This window comes from Astyanax mexicanus, chromosome 22 (assembly GCF_023375975.1).
Source record: "Astyanax mexicanus isolate ESR-SI-001 chromosome 22, AstMex3_surface, whole genome shotgun sequence".
NCBI lineage: Eukaryota > Metazoa > Chordata > Actinopteri > Characiformes > Acestrorhamphidae > Astyanax > Astyanax mexicanus.
In genome coordinates this window covers 21,086,955-21,106,263 of record NC_064429.1, presented here as the reverse complement: position 1 = coordinate 21,106,263, position 19,309 = coordinate 21,086,955, and the positions used below count along the sequence as shown (strand labels likewise).

General features: G+C 39.1%; 1 protein-coding gene across 7 annotated transcripts in view; it reads left to right on the top strand.

The window, feature by feature from the left end:
* The window catches only part of edil3a (EGF-like repeats and discoidin I-like domains 3a), a 332,424-nt gene that overhangs the window by 225,111 nt on the left and 88,004 nt on the right, over window positions 1-19,309 (top strand). For all 7 annotated transcript variants that reach the window (XM_022667538.2, XM_022667540.2, XM_022667537.2 and 4 more), the window contains exon 7: window positions 18,190-18,345. In XM_022667538.2, coding sequence (XP_022523259.1) covers window positions 18,190-18,345 — 156 coding nt within the window. The remainder of the gene's footprint in view (window positions 1-18,189; window positions 18,346-19,309) is intronic.

The following is a 19,309-nucleotide window of genomic DNA, read 5'->3' as shown; positions in this document are numbered from 1 at the left end:
ACTCTGAGTTCGCTCCCCCTCTTTTCTTCTTCTCTGCCCAGTCAAGGGCGTGGGTCAATACTAGCAAAAGAAGAAATCCGGTGTGAAATGGACTTGGGTTGTAGTGACACATGGTAACAAGTACAAATGTTTGTTGAATATCCCACCTTCATTCACCCCCAGCATTCCAAATTACAACACTTTTAGACAATGCTCCTAACAGGTTTACAATGCTAGTGATGGGGGCATAATTCCACCATCAAAGTTTTGTACTAGTTATCATGTTTCACTACACCCAAAGTCTATTTCACACTTCTACCATTACAGTTCTACAATTAGTAGCCCTGCTTTCTCTCAATGCACATTTTGGAGTTCTGTTTTAACAGGATAATGCTCGTCCACATACTGCTGCCGTTTCAAGAGCTTCCCTTGAGACAAGCAAAACTAAATAATATGGACCCCTTTAACAGCGGCAGGACCCCAAAGTCCTGCTGAGACCCTGTCAAGTTGGTTCCCTCTTTTTCTTTTTTTTTTTTTTCGTTGTGTAATATATACAGACGGGGAGTATCGAGCACGAAGGCAGTGTAGCTGTTGCTCACGGCGACAGCATCAGACTGGGGCAGAAAGAGAGAGAGAGAGAGCGAGAGCAGAAAGAAGGAGAAGAGGAGAACATGAAGTGGTGTTTTATGGTGTTTGTCTGACTTTAATGATGTCATGTGGGAGCGGGTTCTCCATGCTGTGGAACAGTACACTGGGGGGGCCTGCAGGGGAATTAAGGGGGGGGGGGGGGGGGGTCTTACTGCAGTACGCTCTGGTAATTGCCACATGACCTGCTCTTCAGCCACTGAAACAGGAAGAGACGGGGCAGTGCGGGTTAAATTGGAGAGCTGGTGTTTTTTGTCTTTTTTTTTCGTCTGTATTTCTCTCTCTCTCTTTTCTCTCTCTCTCTCTCTCTCTCTCTCTCTCTCTCCTGTCTGCTAATCTCCCTCGCTCAGCCCTGCTCTGGGCGATGTAATACTAAGTAGCAAATAAATCACCAAAACACCTACAGCTGTTAATAATTGATCACAGAAATTGTGTTTATCATTATTTCTGTGTGTGTGTGTGTCAGCGTAAGTGTGTGTGTGTGTGTGTAAGAAGTGTGTGTGTGTGTGTTTGTATGTGCGTAGGCGAGCTGGATATTTGTGTGCAGTGTCTTGGTCTTCACACACACGCGCTTGCTTTGTGACACTCCAGGGTAATTTCTTGTGCCTCAGAGTGGACAATTTCCAGATTATACTTCAGAACATGAGACAATTTATGACTGAAGTAGTGAAGCTCGCCCACATCTAGATGCTTTCACACACTGACTCTCACACACGGACATATATACCTACTGTACGTACTCTGAATAAAAAATAATTTGCCCCTTCATATTTTTGTTATAATTAATTTTGTCCATGCCATACATGACTTAAAGTTGTCCTGTGGACAGATTCTCCCATCTGAGCTGTGGATTTCTGCAGCTCCTCCAGAGTGACCATGGGCCTCTTGGCTGCTTCTCTGACCAGTGCTCTCTTTGCTCGAGCAGTCAGTTTGGGTGGATGGCCATGTTTTGACAGGCAGACAGGAAAAGAAAGCTTCAAAGAATATTTGATCAGGAGACTCTAATGCTAAATGCTAACCTTTACCTCAACCTATACCTGTACTCTTTTTTTTCAGTGTCCATATATGTCTTAATTCTGGTCAGTAGGATAATTCAGGTATCGTATAAAAGAACGCTTGGTATTCTTAATCATTGAGCGATATTGCAAAATATTATATCACAGTATTTAAATAAAACCTCTCTTTGTGTTTTTTTGACTTGTGGACAAAATGCATCAGGCAGATTCTTTAAAAAAAATCCATTGATAAATCCATTGATTTACACAGTGAAAAAAAAAACCTTAAAACATTACGGTAAAATACTGGCAGCTGTGGTTGCCAGAATTTCACCGTAAAATAAACGGTTGCCAAGAATTATACTGTAATATCTTCTACATGGCAACCCATTTATTTTACGGTAAAATTCTGGCAACCACACCTGCCAGTATATCACCGTAAAATAAACAGTTGCAAATGTATAAGTTATTACTGTTTAATTCTTGTCAAGAATAAATTTCATATTCATAAACCGTTTTTGTTTACAGTGTATTCTTGAGAACAAAAAGTATAGTACATTGTAAAAAGCCATTTCACATGTTAAAACAATTAAAAATATCATTTTTGAGTTATTCTACAACAATAAGCTTCTTCTTGTTTTACAGTTTATTTCTGTTGCCATTTCAAAGTTTTTCACTGTAATTTTCACAGACATTTTTTACAGTGTATATACATTTTTTTTTGGTAAACATGACATGAAATTAAACAGCATTTTTGCACGCTTTGCAATGAAATGTACAGTTGGGTCACTGTCCTTTACGCAGTAATGATATCCTTACTGTCCATACTGTGCATTAGATTCGAAAATGTATCACAATACAATTAAATATCGATGTACTGGATTGTCCAGCTCTGTCTCAACGAATCAACAGCTACTAAATATCTTTAAAAGACCTTGATTCGGACTTCTGTCTTCTGACATTCTGTCTTTTTCCAGCTTCCTCCACACTTCTACAAGTTTGGTCCCACACCCATTTCCCAGTGGGCTGGCTCCACCCCAGCCTTTCATGTATGGCAGGGTAGAAGCATCATTAATGAGGAGAAATATTGGTTGTAATATTAATTTAAAATATCCATTTGAAACTTTATTTTCACCCTCAGTCTTTCTGCATTCAAAGAGATGGGAGGTTGGTCTCGTATGACCAGAGATAACTGCCAAGGTATAGCTGCAAGGCACACACTGCTGACCAAAAGAACACAAAGGCTTGTCTCGCATTTGCCTCAAGATCTTTCTTTGGAATAATAATCTGTGAACTTTATATATGGCATAAGACTAGCCCCACATTTCTTCATTATAACCAACAGTCAAATATGGTGGTGTTAGTTTGATGGTCTGGGGCTGCTGTGCGTCTCCTGGACAACTTGACACTGTTGTGAAAACCTTGAACTCTGCTCTCTCTATCAGAAAGTCCTTAAGAAGAAAGCTTGCATGTTAGTTTGTGACCTAATAAGCTCAAGCGCAGTCGGGTTATGCAACAGGACAATGACCCAAAGCACCCAGGAACGTGATTCCTATTGAGATGCTTTGGCAAGACTATATATTGTAGTCAAATTAAAACAAACCTACAAAGAAGAGTAGGGCATTGTTCTTTCAGAGTAAAGAGTAAGTAAAACTTATCACAAATGTTTGACACATTGCAGTTTTTACAGTCAAGGGAGGCAAAACCAGTTGGCGTCACATGTCCAATAGACCTGGTGTCATGGTGTGGGATGCAATTTTATGATGGTCAGATTGCAGGAACTTTGACAGCACATCATTATAATAATATTATACTGCAATCTTCCAATACGACAATGCTCGTCTCCAAACTGCCACCATCTCAAAAGCTTTAAGTCTTAAAGACGTTTTGTTACACATGCGTTATACACTACATCTGTATGTGTAGCTCTAAAAGCTTTGCACATATTAATCCAATATTATTTCCTGATAACCATCACCTTCCTCCCGAATAGCAATGCAATCTGACACGTCCATATATATATATTTTTTTTTTTATATATATCATCATCATCATCATCATCATCATTTATTTATTCACATACACATGTTCAGAGCAACAAGACAAACTTCAACATTTATATCATGTGAAAAGGGACACCCTAGGAAGCTCAGGAGCTTTTGAATGGGGCCCAAGCACAGAGATACATGTAACCCCCCGACCCCCCCCCCCCCCCAATCCCCACTACTCCCCACACCCCCCACTACTCCCCACACTCCAAAAAAAAAAAAAAAAAAAAAAAAAAAAAAAAAAAACAACCCTCCTAATAAATTCCATAGTCTTTCACTTTCCAGTCATATAGTCTAATACAATATAGAATTGATTTGGAAGGGGCAAATACTTTTTGCACAGCAGTGTGTGTAGAATAATAATTGCAGTTTTATTCATGAGACTGAAGTTCTGACACAATGCTCATTTCTTCCAGTCATGCCAAGAGACAGCAGATGCATAAGGTAAAATAATTAAGCGTGATAATTACATTATTGTACTCAAGCAGCTACAATTATTCCCTTAATAGATACAAGACATTCACAGTCGTTTATCTGATGTCTTTATCGTACTGTTGAATGAATCACGCTGTTATTGCATATAATACACCGAGTTACGTTCTGGTTGACATAATCAAATGCGACGCGTAAATACGATTCCTTCTTGTCCTGCCGATGCCAATTGTAATTCATGGTGTGTCTGCGTGGGCCCATTAATTCCAACCCAATTTGCCAAATGTGGGTCAGGTTCGTAATATTGGCCATTATTAAACCAAATCATGAATCTCGGAGCAGCTATTCCTGATATTAGCTAAATGAATTCTGTCCTGACGTCAATGTGTCCAGATTTGCCAAGCAGGATAAGCTCACCCTGACATTCAGCAGAGAATATTCACACTGGATCAGTTCACACTCATCAATTTTTCATACCTTTTTTCTTCGTAAGTCTATTAATCAGGTAAATATGTGGATTACTAGTTGAATATTAAATATTAATCAAGGATAAGTACTATTTAAGCCCAATCCCATTTGTTCTTTATTTCACAAATGTATTTCTAATTTTTGTCTCATTTTCTCCATAATTTACGAGGCCACTCATTAGGACTCCCCCTATCACTAGTGATGCCCCCCCAACACCAGCAGGATGAAGACTAGCATGGTGATGCGGGGAGAGAGTGCCATCTACCCACCCAATTGTGCTCTCTCAGGGCTCTGGCAGCTGATGGCACCAATCCAGTTTGTCATTTATGTTACTACCCCTTGTTTTTAAGTATCCCCCTCAGTGCAACTTGGTGCAAAGTGGAACCAAGAGTGAAATCAACCCTCTACGAAATGTGACATCCCTTCAAGAACCTGATTCGTTGTTAAACTAAACAAACAACTAAATCAGAACACTGCTTCTAATCAGGCTACTAGCATTGCTCTCACTTTAAAAAAAATGAAGTCACTCCAACTTAAAATCATTAAGCAACTAATTTCCTGGCTTTTTTTTTAAGTTACTACAACTTTATGGCTCATTTATTCTCTGCACTTACAAAATTAAGTTGACCTAACAAGTCTTAAATGTTAGCTAAACTTAAATTATTGAATCACTTCAACATAGAATTTATCATAGTTCATTCATTATCTAATATTTTAAGTTGGCTGAACTTTATATGTTTAGTCGAGGTCATTGAAAAATGTATGCTAGACTTGCCAACTAAAAATTTGTTGAAATTAGTTGCTAAAACATTTTTGTTAGATTAGTAAACTCAGAAGTGTTTGTTGTACATGTCAACAGAAAAACACTACTAAACTGAACATTGTTTATAAAAAATACAGAAACAAATATTCCTTGGCTTAACTTAACTTAGTCCTCTTTTTTTGGGTTTGACTAGTTAAGTTGTTAATATATAACATTTCAAGTTTATTCAACTTAACTGAGTTTTGTTCACACAACAATAGTTTAATTAGCTCAACAGTTTTTTTTTAAGCATTGTGGGCTTAAATAAGGCTAAATAACATTTATTTAATATGTACAGGTATCTTCAGCATATTTTTATAGAACTGTCAACACTGTCAGCATAACACTGCAGTAGAACAAGAACAAACTCTGTAGCTTCAAGCTAACATACTGTGAGCACGAGGAACACAGAATAACGGTGATGTGCTCTCACAGCATACAACACTGAGGCCTGGCAATCAACATGTATATTATAATTACTGCACTCCCAGGATAAGGTAGCTTTGCGCAACAGACGACACAAAGATGGTAAGTAAAGGAGAGGCCACACCCAATATGCAAATATATGGTGCAAGGAGCCTATGGGAAAGCTGTATCAACCAACACTGTGGAAAGAGCATTGACACGTGTAGTAAATGAAAGTTGGTTGAAATCACTTTTCTTTTTTTTTTTGGCTCAACAAACATTTTTAAGTTTTCAGGTTGAAGTTCTCTGATAATATAATTTTTCCTGACTAAAACACAAAATCACTTTTTAGAGATAAATCTTTAATATCTTAGCTTACCTTACAGCAGCTGCCTGAAAGACAAGTGTTCAGTGTTCAGTGCCCCTGCTGTGCCAAAGCACACAATAACATCCATCTCTGAATGGCATAAAATGAACTCTGCCAGTCTGTTGTAACTGCAGGGGAGCGTCAAAGTTCAGTAAACTTTCTGTTGGACTTCAATTACATGTCCGTTAATCGTCCACCTCTAAGAAGAAATTTATGCCAAGAATGGTAAAGAATGTTTAAATGAATAACAATAAAAAAACTTTTCATCAAGTGAGAGATTTTAAGATGTTTAATAGGATCTTCAAAGTCACACGATATTACAAATATATATATTTTTTATGGAATCATTATGGAATCATAGGAGCCAACAGCCTAAATACTCTTTAAATCATAGTTTTTGATTTTTTTTTTTAAATGTTTATAGTTCAAATACTGGGAATACTTTATCAATACTTTATGCTAAGTGGTCTGAAGCTAACATTTCCCTTATTGTTAGATACATTTAAACTGACAATAAAAATAATAGTAGGATATCTAGCATTTATATAAGCCATATTAGTAAAAAGAAATACTAAATAGTAAAAATAAAGTAAGATAAAGTCAAATAAAAAAGGGCTTCACTCTAAGCTTATACACACCTCTTGGATTCTCAGTATCTTTTCTCCTGAAGGTTTTATCTCAGCCTAGGCAGAACATCAGAATCCTGGCAAATGCATTATCCCGGCATTTTCTGTTTCTCCACCTTTCTGACTTTTGAGCTACAAAAACATCCGCACTCTGCCAGCAGGGCCTCAACCAGGACTGAAATGCGTAGCGCTTCAGGCGACTGATGTAAAGCAGGCTTCTTCAAATGACACTGGAGACTAGAGGCAGAAGATAGTAAGTGGAGGGAGTTCATGCCTCACAGGCCCAAGACAGATCGACTCCGTTGACGGAAACGCTCACCTTTTATAAACACAACCCGCTGTTCTAAAGAGAGAGTTTTTAACTCAGCGCCACACATAGCTCAGTACTGCAAGTCCAAGGTCGAGCTGGATATATGATATTAATACAAATTAACACGTTAATAATAGGTTAAATGGAACATATTATACCTATTTTTACAGATTTTAGAATAGGTCTATGGGTTATACAAAACATGCTCATGAAGTTCTTTGCACAAAATCACTCAGCAGATGTATTTTTTGCCAGTTTCAGTCGCTTTTAGAATGAGCAATTTAAGTGCCCTGTCACTTTTATGCAAATACATAAGCTGTCACTGACCATGCTATGTTTATTTTGAGCATTTACCACTCGTTAGTTTTTGTTAGCTTGTCTACATGGCAAAACACATACAAGCTAGTTCATGTTTTACACAAACAGTAGGTACAGATTCCTCCTTCAAACAAAGTCTGCTGGCTAGTCCTGGCTAAGCTGTCTACTGTCTGAGCTTCCCAATCAAAAAGGACCAAAATAGCAGATCTTCAACTGATCTAGTGGATGGGTCTCTAGTGCGGGTTAATGGATAAGGGTTCTATGTAGGTTTTCTTATTGTGATATCACAATAAGTGAGCCATCCAAACAGCTCTTAGAAACATATGATTCTTGACACCATATTTTGGAGCCAACTCCTTTTAGCTGGCTCAAGCAAAAACATATGGATGGATGTATTTTTTTTCGCACTTGGAGTTTTTATAGGGGAATCTTGATTTATAGATTATTTTAGTTAGCTAAAAAAAACTCTTTTTGTAAGACTAGCCAGATTTCAATTTCCAGATTTAAAAAACCTGTTTGTCAAAATACTTTAAACAGAAGGTCAGTCGAGCTGAAAAATGGATAATCTGTGTATAAACAAGGAACGGAGGTGGTTTTAATGTTGCACTTGATTGTGGATATTCCTTCAGTGTTATATAACAGGGAAAAAAAAAGGTTTTTTGTAGAAAGGTAATTAAAGTTAAGTAAATTAAATGTACGTTTAGCATTTGTAGATAAGCTATAGGGGATCACCTAAATAAAGCATGACTGAAAGAATCGGCACAAAAGCCAGCATATCTCCTACCTGCACACCATGCGTGTAATTTATGCACGTTCCCTTTATACATGAAGTAGCAGTAATTCATTATCAGAACAGATGGCTGAAAACAAAACACCCATTAAATATAGGGACTTGGGTTTTTGTATTCCTTGACACATCTCTTGCTTTGACTCTCTCTCTCTTTCTCTCTCTCTCTCTCTCTTTCTCTTTTTCTCTCTGTCCACACACACACAGAAAACATACACACACACACTTGTATTGCCACCTTTGTGAGGTATTGCCATTACCATAAGAGAAAGCCAATGCTAATGTGCTGTGTAGGCGTGTACTGCATGCTTTCATGGCTGCCAGCTTCGCAGTTCTACGCACCGTGCTTGACTGAAAATGATCCCGAAAGACACTGGCAGCAACCAAACCTTTGGAGAGGCACCAGCCACCCTCCCAGGGGGCCCGTTTCTCTCTGAACAGCAGTGAAGGATACCATGCCTGCTAAAGCGCTTCTGTGCTACACATAATGACAAATGTGGGAATGCGTACATGGACTGTATGAAGAGAGCTGAAAGCACTTCAGAATAGCTTGGTGGATTTTTCTAGCAACAAGACCCCCTAATCTCTCCAGACCCCCCAACCTTAGACTTTTTAGGAAGGTGACCTTCCTATAAAATCCATTTTTTCTTGTTCTTTGAGAATTACAATAGGCCTCTCTGAGTTGTATATGGATGCTGCACATGAAACTCTTTCTCAACGTCCATTGTCTGCAGTAGCTAGTAAAAAAAAAATCTTCAGAAAAGAAACAAGTCGGTCAGGAAAAGCACCATGTCTACGTCAGCTCGCGACCTCCCACAGGCAGCGCTGAAGCTACGCAGCCAGTCACGTCTTGTCAAACAGGAGCTAACAGTGTAGGAACACTTGCACACTGCAAAAACATCAGTGTTCTATGCTTTGTCCAGTATTTTTAGAGCTAAGGAACAAATGCTTAGATTTTGTCTATGGAACACAACAACACCAGAAGCAGTTTTGTTCCAACTGCTTCTCTGCTGCGGCTCAGCCAACAAAACCCCGGGGTGTATTTTTCATTTCTGGACCTGGACTACCCACCTCGGTGTGTAACTATAGGGTTTACATAGGATCTCCGGTGGATTTTTTGTTTTACAGACATTCTAAGACTAGGTTGGTGGCTAAACTGTACTTAGCAGGGCACTACACATGTTGTAAAGTAACATACGACATTGCAAAGACTATTATATATATATATATATATATATATATATATATATATATATATATAATACACTATATATTATTAGTGTAAAAAATGTCTTTATTTTAAAACATTTCTAACTGTTGTCCGTCTTGCTGCCTCGCAGTGCTGTTAGCCAATCAGAGGCGATTTGTTTGCATGTATGAATATTCATGAATAAGAGCCGAAATCCTATTGTTCCCCCCAATCCTCCACCGGAGCACTTTTTGTTCACAAAAAAACAGCTTACTGGGAATTCATTCATACTAAATACAATACAACTAGACATTTTAAGATGAATGAAAAAACGATGGAATGAGACCTTTAAGAGACTCTGCTAATTCTAGGTGAGACCACAGTAGTACACTCCTCAGATGACCTATTGTTTATCACACAGCAGAAGGCAGATTTACGACGGCGCACCTTTGCGCTAGATCAGATTGTAAATAATGATGAATGAACAACAGGCAAATTGGACTCAGTACGGAGAGAGATGAATGGAAGGGTTGCAGAAAGAGGCTACAGGGTACCCATTGATGACACAGGCATTCAATTGCACACAAACAGTTGGTATACTGCATAAAAAACACTGTCTATAGTATGGGATGTTTTGGAGCAAGACAAGCATGGATCCTGGTAAAATTGCACATCATAGTGTACAGGGTACCTGTGCTGAAATAGGCATTTAATTGCAAACAAACAGAAGGAACACTGCACGCAAAAGCATTGACAATAGAGTAGGATGCTCTAGAGTAGGACAAGCACTGTCCTGTTGGAATTGCACACTGGATTGTACAGGGTGACCGTTGCTGACACAGATGTTCAATTGCACATAAAAATTGCACATAAACAAAGAGGCACTGCCTCTAGAACAAGATGCTCTGGAGCAGACACTCATGGCCAATATGTATAAAGCTACACACACAGAAGTAGTGTGTAATTCATGTGCAACACATTTGTAAAGCAACATGCCAGACATATCTGCATGGAGTTGTAGAGGTTCTTAATGGTGTTCTGTGAAAATCCATTCCAATGCCACTTGAATTTTCCTGCAAGGCAATCTTTTGGGATTTGGGATCAGTGTGTGGATGAGCATTGTCCTGTTGGAGTTTGCACTCAAATGGAGGGCACCTGTTGCTGACACAGCTGTCGTTCTATTGCATACAAACAACTTGTATAATCTCTGGCATTGCCAGTAAAATGTCTGAAGCCAAGCATCAAGGAGAGCCCTCAAGGCAAGGCAGCATATTGGAATCTTTCGTCTGCTGGTCAAGACCCCTCTACTTGTCTACCTGGGATGTAGTCTTTCAATTGGAATGCACCTAATGTTAATCTGGGAAAAATCTGGAAAAAAAAACTAATTTTCACATAATGCTGCATTAAATATATCATCAAAGAAACACAGAAGTTGCACAGAAGTTCCCAGGAAGAAGGGTCAGATTGCAATGCTATTCGGAAGTAATATACATGTTACCAAGAACAATACACTCAAATGTGGACGAGCGTTGTCCTGCTGGATAAGCGCACCAGATTCCGAAAAAAGAGGGTTCATGAAGGTAGGGCCATTGGTTGCAGGACTTTTCAAAGTAACATTGGGCTGGCAAAGTGCCTGTAATGAAGACCACCAGACGTTCTGGATGTGTGACAGCAAACCGTTAATCTAGAACTGTTTAACTGCCAAGCAATCAGGAGATCATAAGAGATCATATTTTAATTCTGGCAGCACCCTTGGCCTCCAGGGTTATGAATCTGATGGAAGATAGCCCCTCTCTCCCACTTCACCTCTTTCACCACATGATAGAGGAGATTCCTAACCACCTGCAGGTAGTAATGAAGCAGTTCACAAACTGATAGTTCAGAGGACAATAAGACAAATGACACTGTTGAGTATGCTGTTAGACCACTCCGCCCACTTCCGTATATATGTATTTGTTTGTGTGTGTGTATGTATAGAGTTTCTTACTTTCCTCCTTGCCAGCGCCACGCCCACCCTGCCGCCTCTTCCCCATCTCCCTCAGTGGCTGGAGAATTGAGATGATGATTGCTAAACGACTCTCGCGTGACTGTGTGTCAGGCTGATGGACGGCCTCCGGGAGCCGCAGCCGTTTTGTGTCAGTCATCTGCGGCCCAAACAATTTCCACAAAACTGACGAATGTCGCGGCGGCAGATGTTCCCATCGCTCGCCTTCTGCAAGTGTGGATGCATCACTATTAGGTGAACTGACTCCAACATCTGTGGCCATTATAGCCTTGATGCATCACTCCAATTACCATCGCCATGGCCTTTTAGTCACGCCCATCTAATTGGCCTGCCGTTGTTTTGGATTTAGGGAGGCAGAGCCAAAGGACATTTAGATTAATAAGCGTATATGGGAGGTAAAAACGAGAAGGCTTTAGGGTTAGCAGTTGAGCTTAGAGCTAGCTTGGCACAGCAGACACTGGAAAAATACACTGGTTGTAACAGTGCGTAATTACATGCACTTCATAATCAGATCACTGCTGAACATCGACGAGTTTGTAAGTAATCTGAGTAATCCATGTTTGCACACCTACTAACCAGCCAATGAACTCACTGAATAAGTTGTGACATAAACACTGTGCATTGTAAACCCTGATTAAAGCAACTTTTAATCAAAATGCACACACACTAAAATTTTCTTTAGCTGTTTCTTATGCATATTAAAAGTAGGGGTTGGACAATGAAACTGAAACACCTGTCATTTAAGTGTGGGAGGTTTCATGGCTAAATTGAAGCAGCCTGGTGGCCAATCTTCATTAATTGCTCATTGCACCAGTAAGAGCAGAGTGTGAAGGTTCAATTAGCAGAGTAAGAGCACATTTTTACTCAAAATATTGCAATGCACACAACATTATGGGTGACATACCAGAGTTCAAAAGAGGACAAATTGTTGGTGCACGTCTTGCTGCCGCATCTGTGACCAAGACAGCAAGTCTTTGTGATGTATCAAGAGCCATGGTATCCAGGGTAATGTCAGCATCAACCACATCCAACAGGATTAACTGTGGACGCTGTAAGAGGAAGCTATCTGAAAGGGATGTTCGGGTGCTAACCCGGATTGTATCCAGAAAACATAAAACCACGGCTGCTCAAATTACAGCAGAATTCAATGTGCACCTCAACTTTCCAGTGTCACCCAGAACTGGCAATAAATTACTGTGGTCTAAAACCATGTTTCAGTTTCATTGTCCAATCTCTGTATGTAGCAAGCTAAATGATAGCAAACTAGGTAGCTAACCGCTAAACTGAGGTAGCTAACCGCTATTTAGCTAGCTAGCTAAATGCTAGTGAGTTAGCTAACTCTGTGTGTGAAGGAGGATGGAGCTAGATATAGTATATAGTCTGGCGAAGCAGTTTTGTTAATTAGCTAACTAATTAGGCAGCTAAATGCTAACAAGCTAAGGAAAGGCAACTTTGGTAGGTACTTTGGTAGCTAACTATTAAATTGGTAAAGAGTAGGCAAGAGAGAGAGATGGAAAAGAATGAGAAGAGGATGGATGGATAAGAGAGTGAGAGTTAGTTATGAGATTGAATCCATATTTCAACATAAAAAAGTAATCTACATTCTGTATTTAACATTAGTGATGCCGTGTTTATCTTACTAAATAAATCTGCTAATAGGTGAGTTATTGGATGACAGCTGAGTTATTGGATGAGGTTAGGGGCAAACTTGGTAAAATGATTAATTTGATTAATGTAATGCATAGTTTCCAGATTAATTAAGTGCACAAACACGTTAAAATTGACAGTGCTTATTATCTAATTGCAGTGGGTGTGCAGCAGTAAGAATTGAAGGTGTGAACTCATAAATCAGTCCTTGCAATGCCAGATGCCAGTATTAAACTTCATTATCTACTAGGGGTGTCACGATTTCGATGAAATATCGAAATTATGTCATGGTCTCGAGCATCGAAGTCAAAAAGAGGATCGCACTGTAGCTCAAAGAGCAGCCCTTTCTCCAGAAAACGTGAACATTCTCATCTTCTTAAAGAAAAACCTGAAAATATAAAAATAACAGTTGTTTTGTCTTGCCTCAAAGATGTTTTATAGTTTTGGTACCTTAAGGAGCATCTTTCTCTCAGATAAAGTTAATAATATATCTTTGTTAAAGAAAAAAAGTGTCATTCTCAGGGACTGAAAAAGTCTTAAAGTCTTATTTTTCAGGTTTAACTGTTATAGTAGGATAGAGTTCAGTTTGTTAAGGCTCTAAATGTTCTTTTATTTTTTACATGACTGTTCCAGTATTTTTTTATTATTTATTTTGTTATGTTGCACATTGCTGTTTTAATAGCGCACACTGCTGCTACCCAAAAAAGCCACTAGATGGCATTACATATATATCTTAGTTAAATTATTTGAATTTAACCATTAGTGCCTAATGTGGTGTATTACAGATCACTTGTATCACTTTGCATCACTTATATCAAGCCCACCGTTTGAAATAAGATATTGTAATAATCAATAAATGACCATAGACTCATTTAAAACTGGCATAGGCCTCTCTGCTGTAAAAAAAAGAAAAAAGAAAATCGAGAATCGAATCGAATCGCGACCCTAAAATCGGAAAGAAAATCGAATCGAGGATTTAGAGAATCGTGACACCCCTAATATCTACCATAGACTTACACGGTCAGTGTAAATGGCAGTGAATTCGTAGCGCGTGACTTACTAGCAAACATGTCAAGCCTACACACCATAACTTTAATTGGATTTTAGAAAGCCCAGGAGGCTCCAGGAACGGCTAAATAATCTCCTCCACAGCAGATGGAAATGTGTTGGGAGACGTAATGATACGTATTTGTCTCAGGCCCGCATGTTTAGCATCTGTTAAGCGTGTGGTCATGGCTCTTTGATTCATCTTTGACGAGCTGGTGCTGGGATTGAAGAGAAACACCTAGCTGGTGATTTGTGCGGACCGCGTAAAGCCCCAGAGCCATTGCTCACTCGCCGTAAGGTTGTGAATTAGCTGTCATCAAGTGCAGCTGACTGTGGCGCTCTCACACACTTACACTCGCTCCCTCACACACACCCCCGCTCGTATTTTTCCACTCAGTGATAACAAATCTCTTTCACCCTGGATCATAACTATTACTTTGCTCTTGTTTCATGGCTGTCTGTTTAAAAGCGCTAGACAGAGCAATAACCAATACCGACATAAACACTTCTTATACTGTCACTGTAACATAATATCAGCAGTGCGTATATACAGCTCTAGAAAAAAAACTAGAAACCATTAAAAAATGATGAGTTTCTTTGATTTTACCAAATTACAAATCTATGAAAAATAATCAACAGGAAGATGGACGATCACAAGCCACCAAACCAAGCTGAACTGCTTTGATATTTGCACCAGGAGTAAAGGCATACAGTTATCCAAAAGCAGTGTGTAAAACTGGTGGAGCTAAGCATGACAAGATAAACTGTGATTAATAACCAGGGTTATTCCACCAAATATTGATTTCTGAACTCTTTGCATTATTTGAGGTCTAAAACCTCTGCACCTTTTTTTTAGCCATTTCAGCCAAGTTGCAAATACAAATATTGTCATTTAGAGCATTGATTTGCAGAAAATGAGAAATGGTCAAAATGATCAAAAAAATGCTTTTAAACCTTGAATAATAATGCGAAGAAAGCAAGTTTATATTTATTAAGTTTTAAGAGTTCAGAATTCAATATTTGGTGGAACAACCCTGGTTTTTAATCACAGTTTTCATGCATCATTTCATGTTCTCCTCCACCAGTCTTACACACTGCTTTTGGATAACTTTATGCTTTACACTCCTGGTGCAAAAATCCAAGCAGTTCAGTTTGGTTTGATGGCTTGTGATCATTCCTCTTTCTTTTGATTATATTCCAGAGGTTTTCAATTTGGGAAAATCAAAGAAACTCATTGTTTTTAAGTGGTCTGTTTTTTTTTTGCGTTATTATTTTAGTTTTATGAGTTTTATGATGAATGAAGATAAAGATGAATGAAATTCTGTTTAAATTCAGAAAAAAAAGATGAAATCTGGTTAGTGGTAAATGGCTAATGATACTGTGTGTACGTTTTGTAATTAAATTCCATATGTCAGGACTGTAGGATTCTATTATCATGACATACTAAAACTCAGATTGCTTGGGTTCATTTGTGTTCTATTAATGTAAACCTATCATCTGATATAGTGTAACCCTATCATTTGATACTATGATACTATGATATATGTTATATCATATGATATGTATATATATATATATATATATACATATCATATCAAGCTATTGAATTCAATCAGTATTACATTTCACTTAACAGACACTGTCACCTTGATCTTCGTCTTCTGCCTCTCTTTGTCTCTTTCAGCGTATTTAAATAACCCTCACCCCCGCACTGCAGGTAGCTCTGAGAGATAGCTTTACCTTAGGCATGTCATCGCTAGCTTTGACTGACTGCTCTCACTTACTCTTTGAAGGTAGACTAAATGCCTCAATAGAGTCTCCGGGTCTGCAGGCTTTTTTCCGTAAGTGAGACGGACGAGACGTGGCGTTTAAATGGCGTGGGAGTTGTTATCAAAGTGCCATTAGTTATGCTTCTGCTGTGTGCTTGAGGATGACAATGTATGCATTGACTCAGTTTGGTAGGAGATGGACGACGGACTGAGACTATGCCTTAAACGATATGTGTAAAAGATATGTGTGAACAAACATATGTATGTACTGTCTAGAGGAAGTGTGTGGAACGATTATTTTTTAAAAGACATTTTCATCTCTTTTAATACTTTTACAAATATGAACTTTATAGCCCACTTTACACTGGTGTTGATTAATGATGTCATTTGGGTAGGGCCTCACGTATCCTGCAGTCATTTAGTGCTTTAGTTTATATGAGCTAGGGGCAATGCAGCACTCATTAGGGTGGGAAGTTTTAAAGAATAACTGCCAACATCTGTATATCGTGTCTTAACATATGTATTTACACAGAATGCAATAGAGGAGAGTTTTGGACACTAAAAACATTCTAGTTATGCCAGATTTTTTTTTTCTTATGAACGTGGACACACAGCTGTTTTTGATGTACTTGGCACATCACTTCCATATATTGACCTTTCCGTTTCCCATCTATTTCCATCTACAAAAAATAGTTTTTTTTTTTACATTGTAGGATTGTAGGATTTTTTTAAACACCTAGAAATACTAATTTATATACTTAATGAACCACAGATTAAAAGTAGTCCAAAGAATAGTCAATTGGTGTCACACTGGCCAAATCAAAGACAGACACACACAGATTCCAATCAAACAATTTATTAACAAAGGGGTAAGTATCAAAATGGCAGCAATAATAAACAACATACCTAAGTTAGTAGGCAAAAGGGTCATTCATCGGAAATCTGAAGGGCTAGGCAAAAAGAGTAGTCAAAATAAAAATATATGGGTCGGCAATGGAAAACAAACAGAGTAGTCAAAAAACACAAAAATGAGTTGGTAACAATAGAAAAAAGACAAAAGAAATGCTTAATAGAAGAGCTAGAAACCTAGATTCAATACCCTTCAAGGGAACAACAGAAACAGAGGGGTATTTATACAAAGACAGACAGGTGTGGGCAATCAGAAGCTCGGCGAGCATGAACGCTGTAAGATTACATGATCAGCAGAGTCAGGGAAATCTGGTGTTAGTGCATGCTGGGAATTGGAGTCTTTGTTGTAAAGTTCAGAGTCCAGAGCAGGCAGACTGACAGCATCAAGACTGACAACTGGTGGGAACCTGTAAGAGAAAATCTTATAAGACACTTAACAGCGTAACAGCTTCCAAGTCCACCCAAAGATGGTCACTTATTAAGACACATTGTTAAATTTTCTTTTTTTTGTGAAATTTGTTGCTTTTTGACACTTTGGAGGGCACATTTGCAATGTTTTTTTTCACTATAGGGGCACCAGAGGGGGTAGTTGCCCCCTCTGACCCTGTTTCAAAGAAGCTGCCAGTGCCTTCCACCATATAATGTTTAAACATTTTAATAAAGTTGTCTTTAGTCTGTAAATGGTGGTAGTAAATATATACAGGGGTTGGACAGTGAAACTGAAACACCTGTCATTTTAGTGTGGGAGGTTTCATGGCTAAATTGGAGCAGCCTGGTGGCCAATCATCATTAATTGCACACTGCACCAGTAAGAGCAGAGTGTGAAGGTTCAATTAGCAGAGTAAGAGCACAGATTTGCTCAAAATATTGCAATGCACTCAACATTATGGGTGACATACCTGAGTTCAAAAGAGGACAAATTGTTGGTGCACGTCTTGCTGGCGCATCTGTGACCAAGACAGCAAGTCTTTGTGATGTATCAAGAGCCACGGCATCCAGGGTAATGTCAGCATACCACGATAAAAAGACGAACCACATCCAACAGGATTAACTGTGGACGCTGTAAGGGGAAGCTGTCTGAAAGGGATGTTCGGTTGCTAACCCGGATTGTCTCCAAAAAAACATAAAATCTCGGCTGCCCAAATCACGGCAGAATTCAGTGTGCACCTCAACTCTCCTGTTTCCACCAGAACTGTCCGTCATCACAATAAGTAATTGTGGTCTAAAACCAGGTGTTTCAGTTTCATTGTCCAACCCCTGTAGATACATAACTTAAGGACACATCTACCTCTTTTTTTGCGAAACTTTTGCTAACCTCCCCTCTCTCTCTTTTTTTTTGTCTGCCCTTTGGTGAGTGTACGTGAGAAGGTCATCACTGATTACCTCTCTCTCTGTCTCTCTCTCTCTCTCTCTCTCTCTCTCTTTCACTTCCTGTGCCCAGATTAACCTGCAGAGAAGGATGCGGGTCACAGGCCTGATAACCCAGGGGGCCAAGCGCATCGGCAGCCCAGAGTACGTCAAGTCCTACAAAGTGGCCTCCAGCGACGACGGAAAGACCTGGAGGACGTACAAAGTCAAGGGCACGGACGAGGATATGGTGAGATGCCTTTTTAATTAGCGGCCCGGATAGTCCCTCACGCCACTTCAGACCCGACACCCCCCCCCCTCTTCCACCGCCACCCCTCGTTTTAATAGCTCTTCAGATTGGATTTTTTATACTGTTTGGGGATGAAGGAGAGCCACGGGGGCTGCTGAGGACATGCAACGTTCCATCATTTTTGACAGGACCCCTCCCTTCTTTTTCTATTACCCGCACTCTATTCCCTCTCGCAGCTTCTTCTTTTTTTTGTTGTTATTTTTTATGATCTCCTCTAATGACTTTGGGTGGAGATGGCTACTCTTTGCTGCATCATTGTCTGCTTTTGTCTGGGATGTCCCTTTTTCTTGTCCCGTGTCTGTTTTATTTGGTTCGATCGGAGCGCGCCGGGCACACCGGGTGAACTTGGATGAAGTTGTTCTTCTTCTCCTCATGACAGTGGAGGATTGAGAAACAGAGGGCTGTATTGTTCTCAGCTGTCATGTGTAACAGTGCATGGTAATTTGTGTTGGGACATCATAATAGCCTACAGTACCCGTGAAATGTTTGGGCATGTAGACCTGTATCTGTTTCTCTGCATATTTTATTGTCCTCCCTTCACCCTGTTCTCCAGTGGTCAGGACAGGGTTCGTACAGTCATGAAAAAAGTTTAGGAAAAATAAAAAAATACCCAGAAAGTTTTGGAAAAGTCATGAAAATGTGGTCTACAAATCTTTATATTTCAGTTTATCCATGGCGAAAATCTAGTTTGAGCTAACAAATACATCAGCTCAGAATTAATTCAGTCATTTAGCCCTACTATAATCAGTTTTAATCATAGTTTTATAATAATAATAATACATTTTATTTTTATAGCGCTTTTCAGGAAACTCAAAGACGCTTTACATTGCATAAAAAAAACACAATATGAAAATACATATTAAAATAATCATCATCATCAACATCATCAATACTATACAATAGA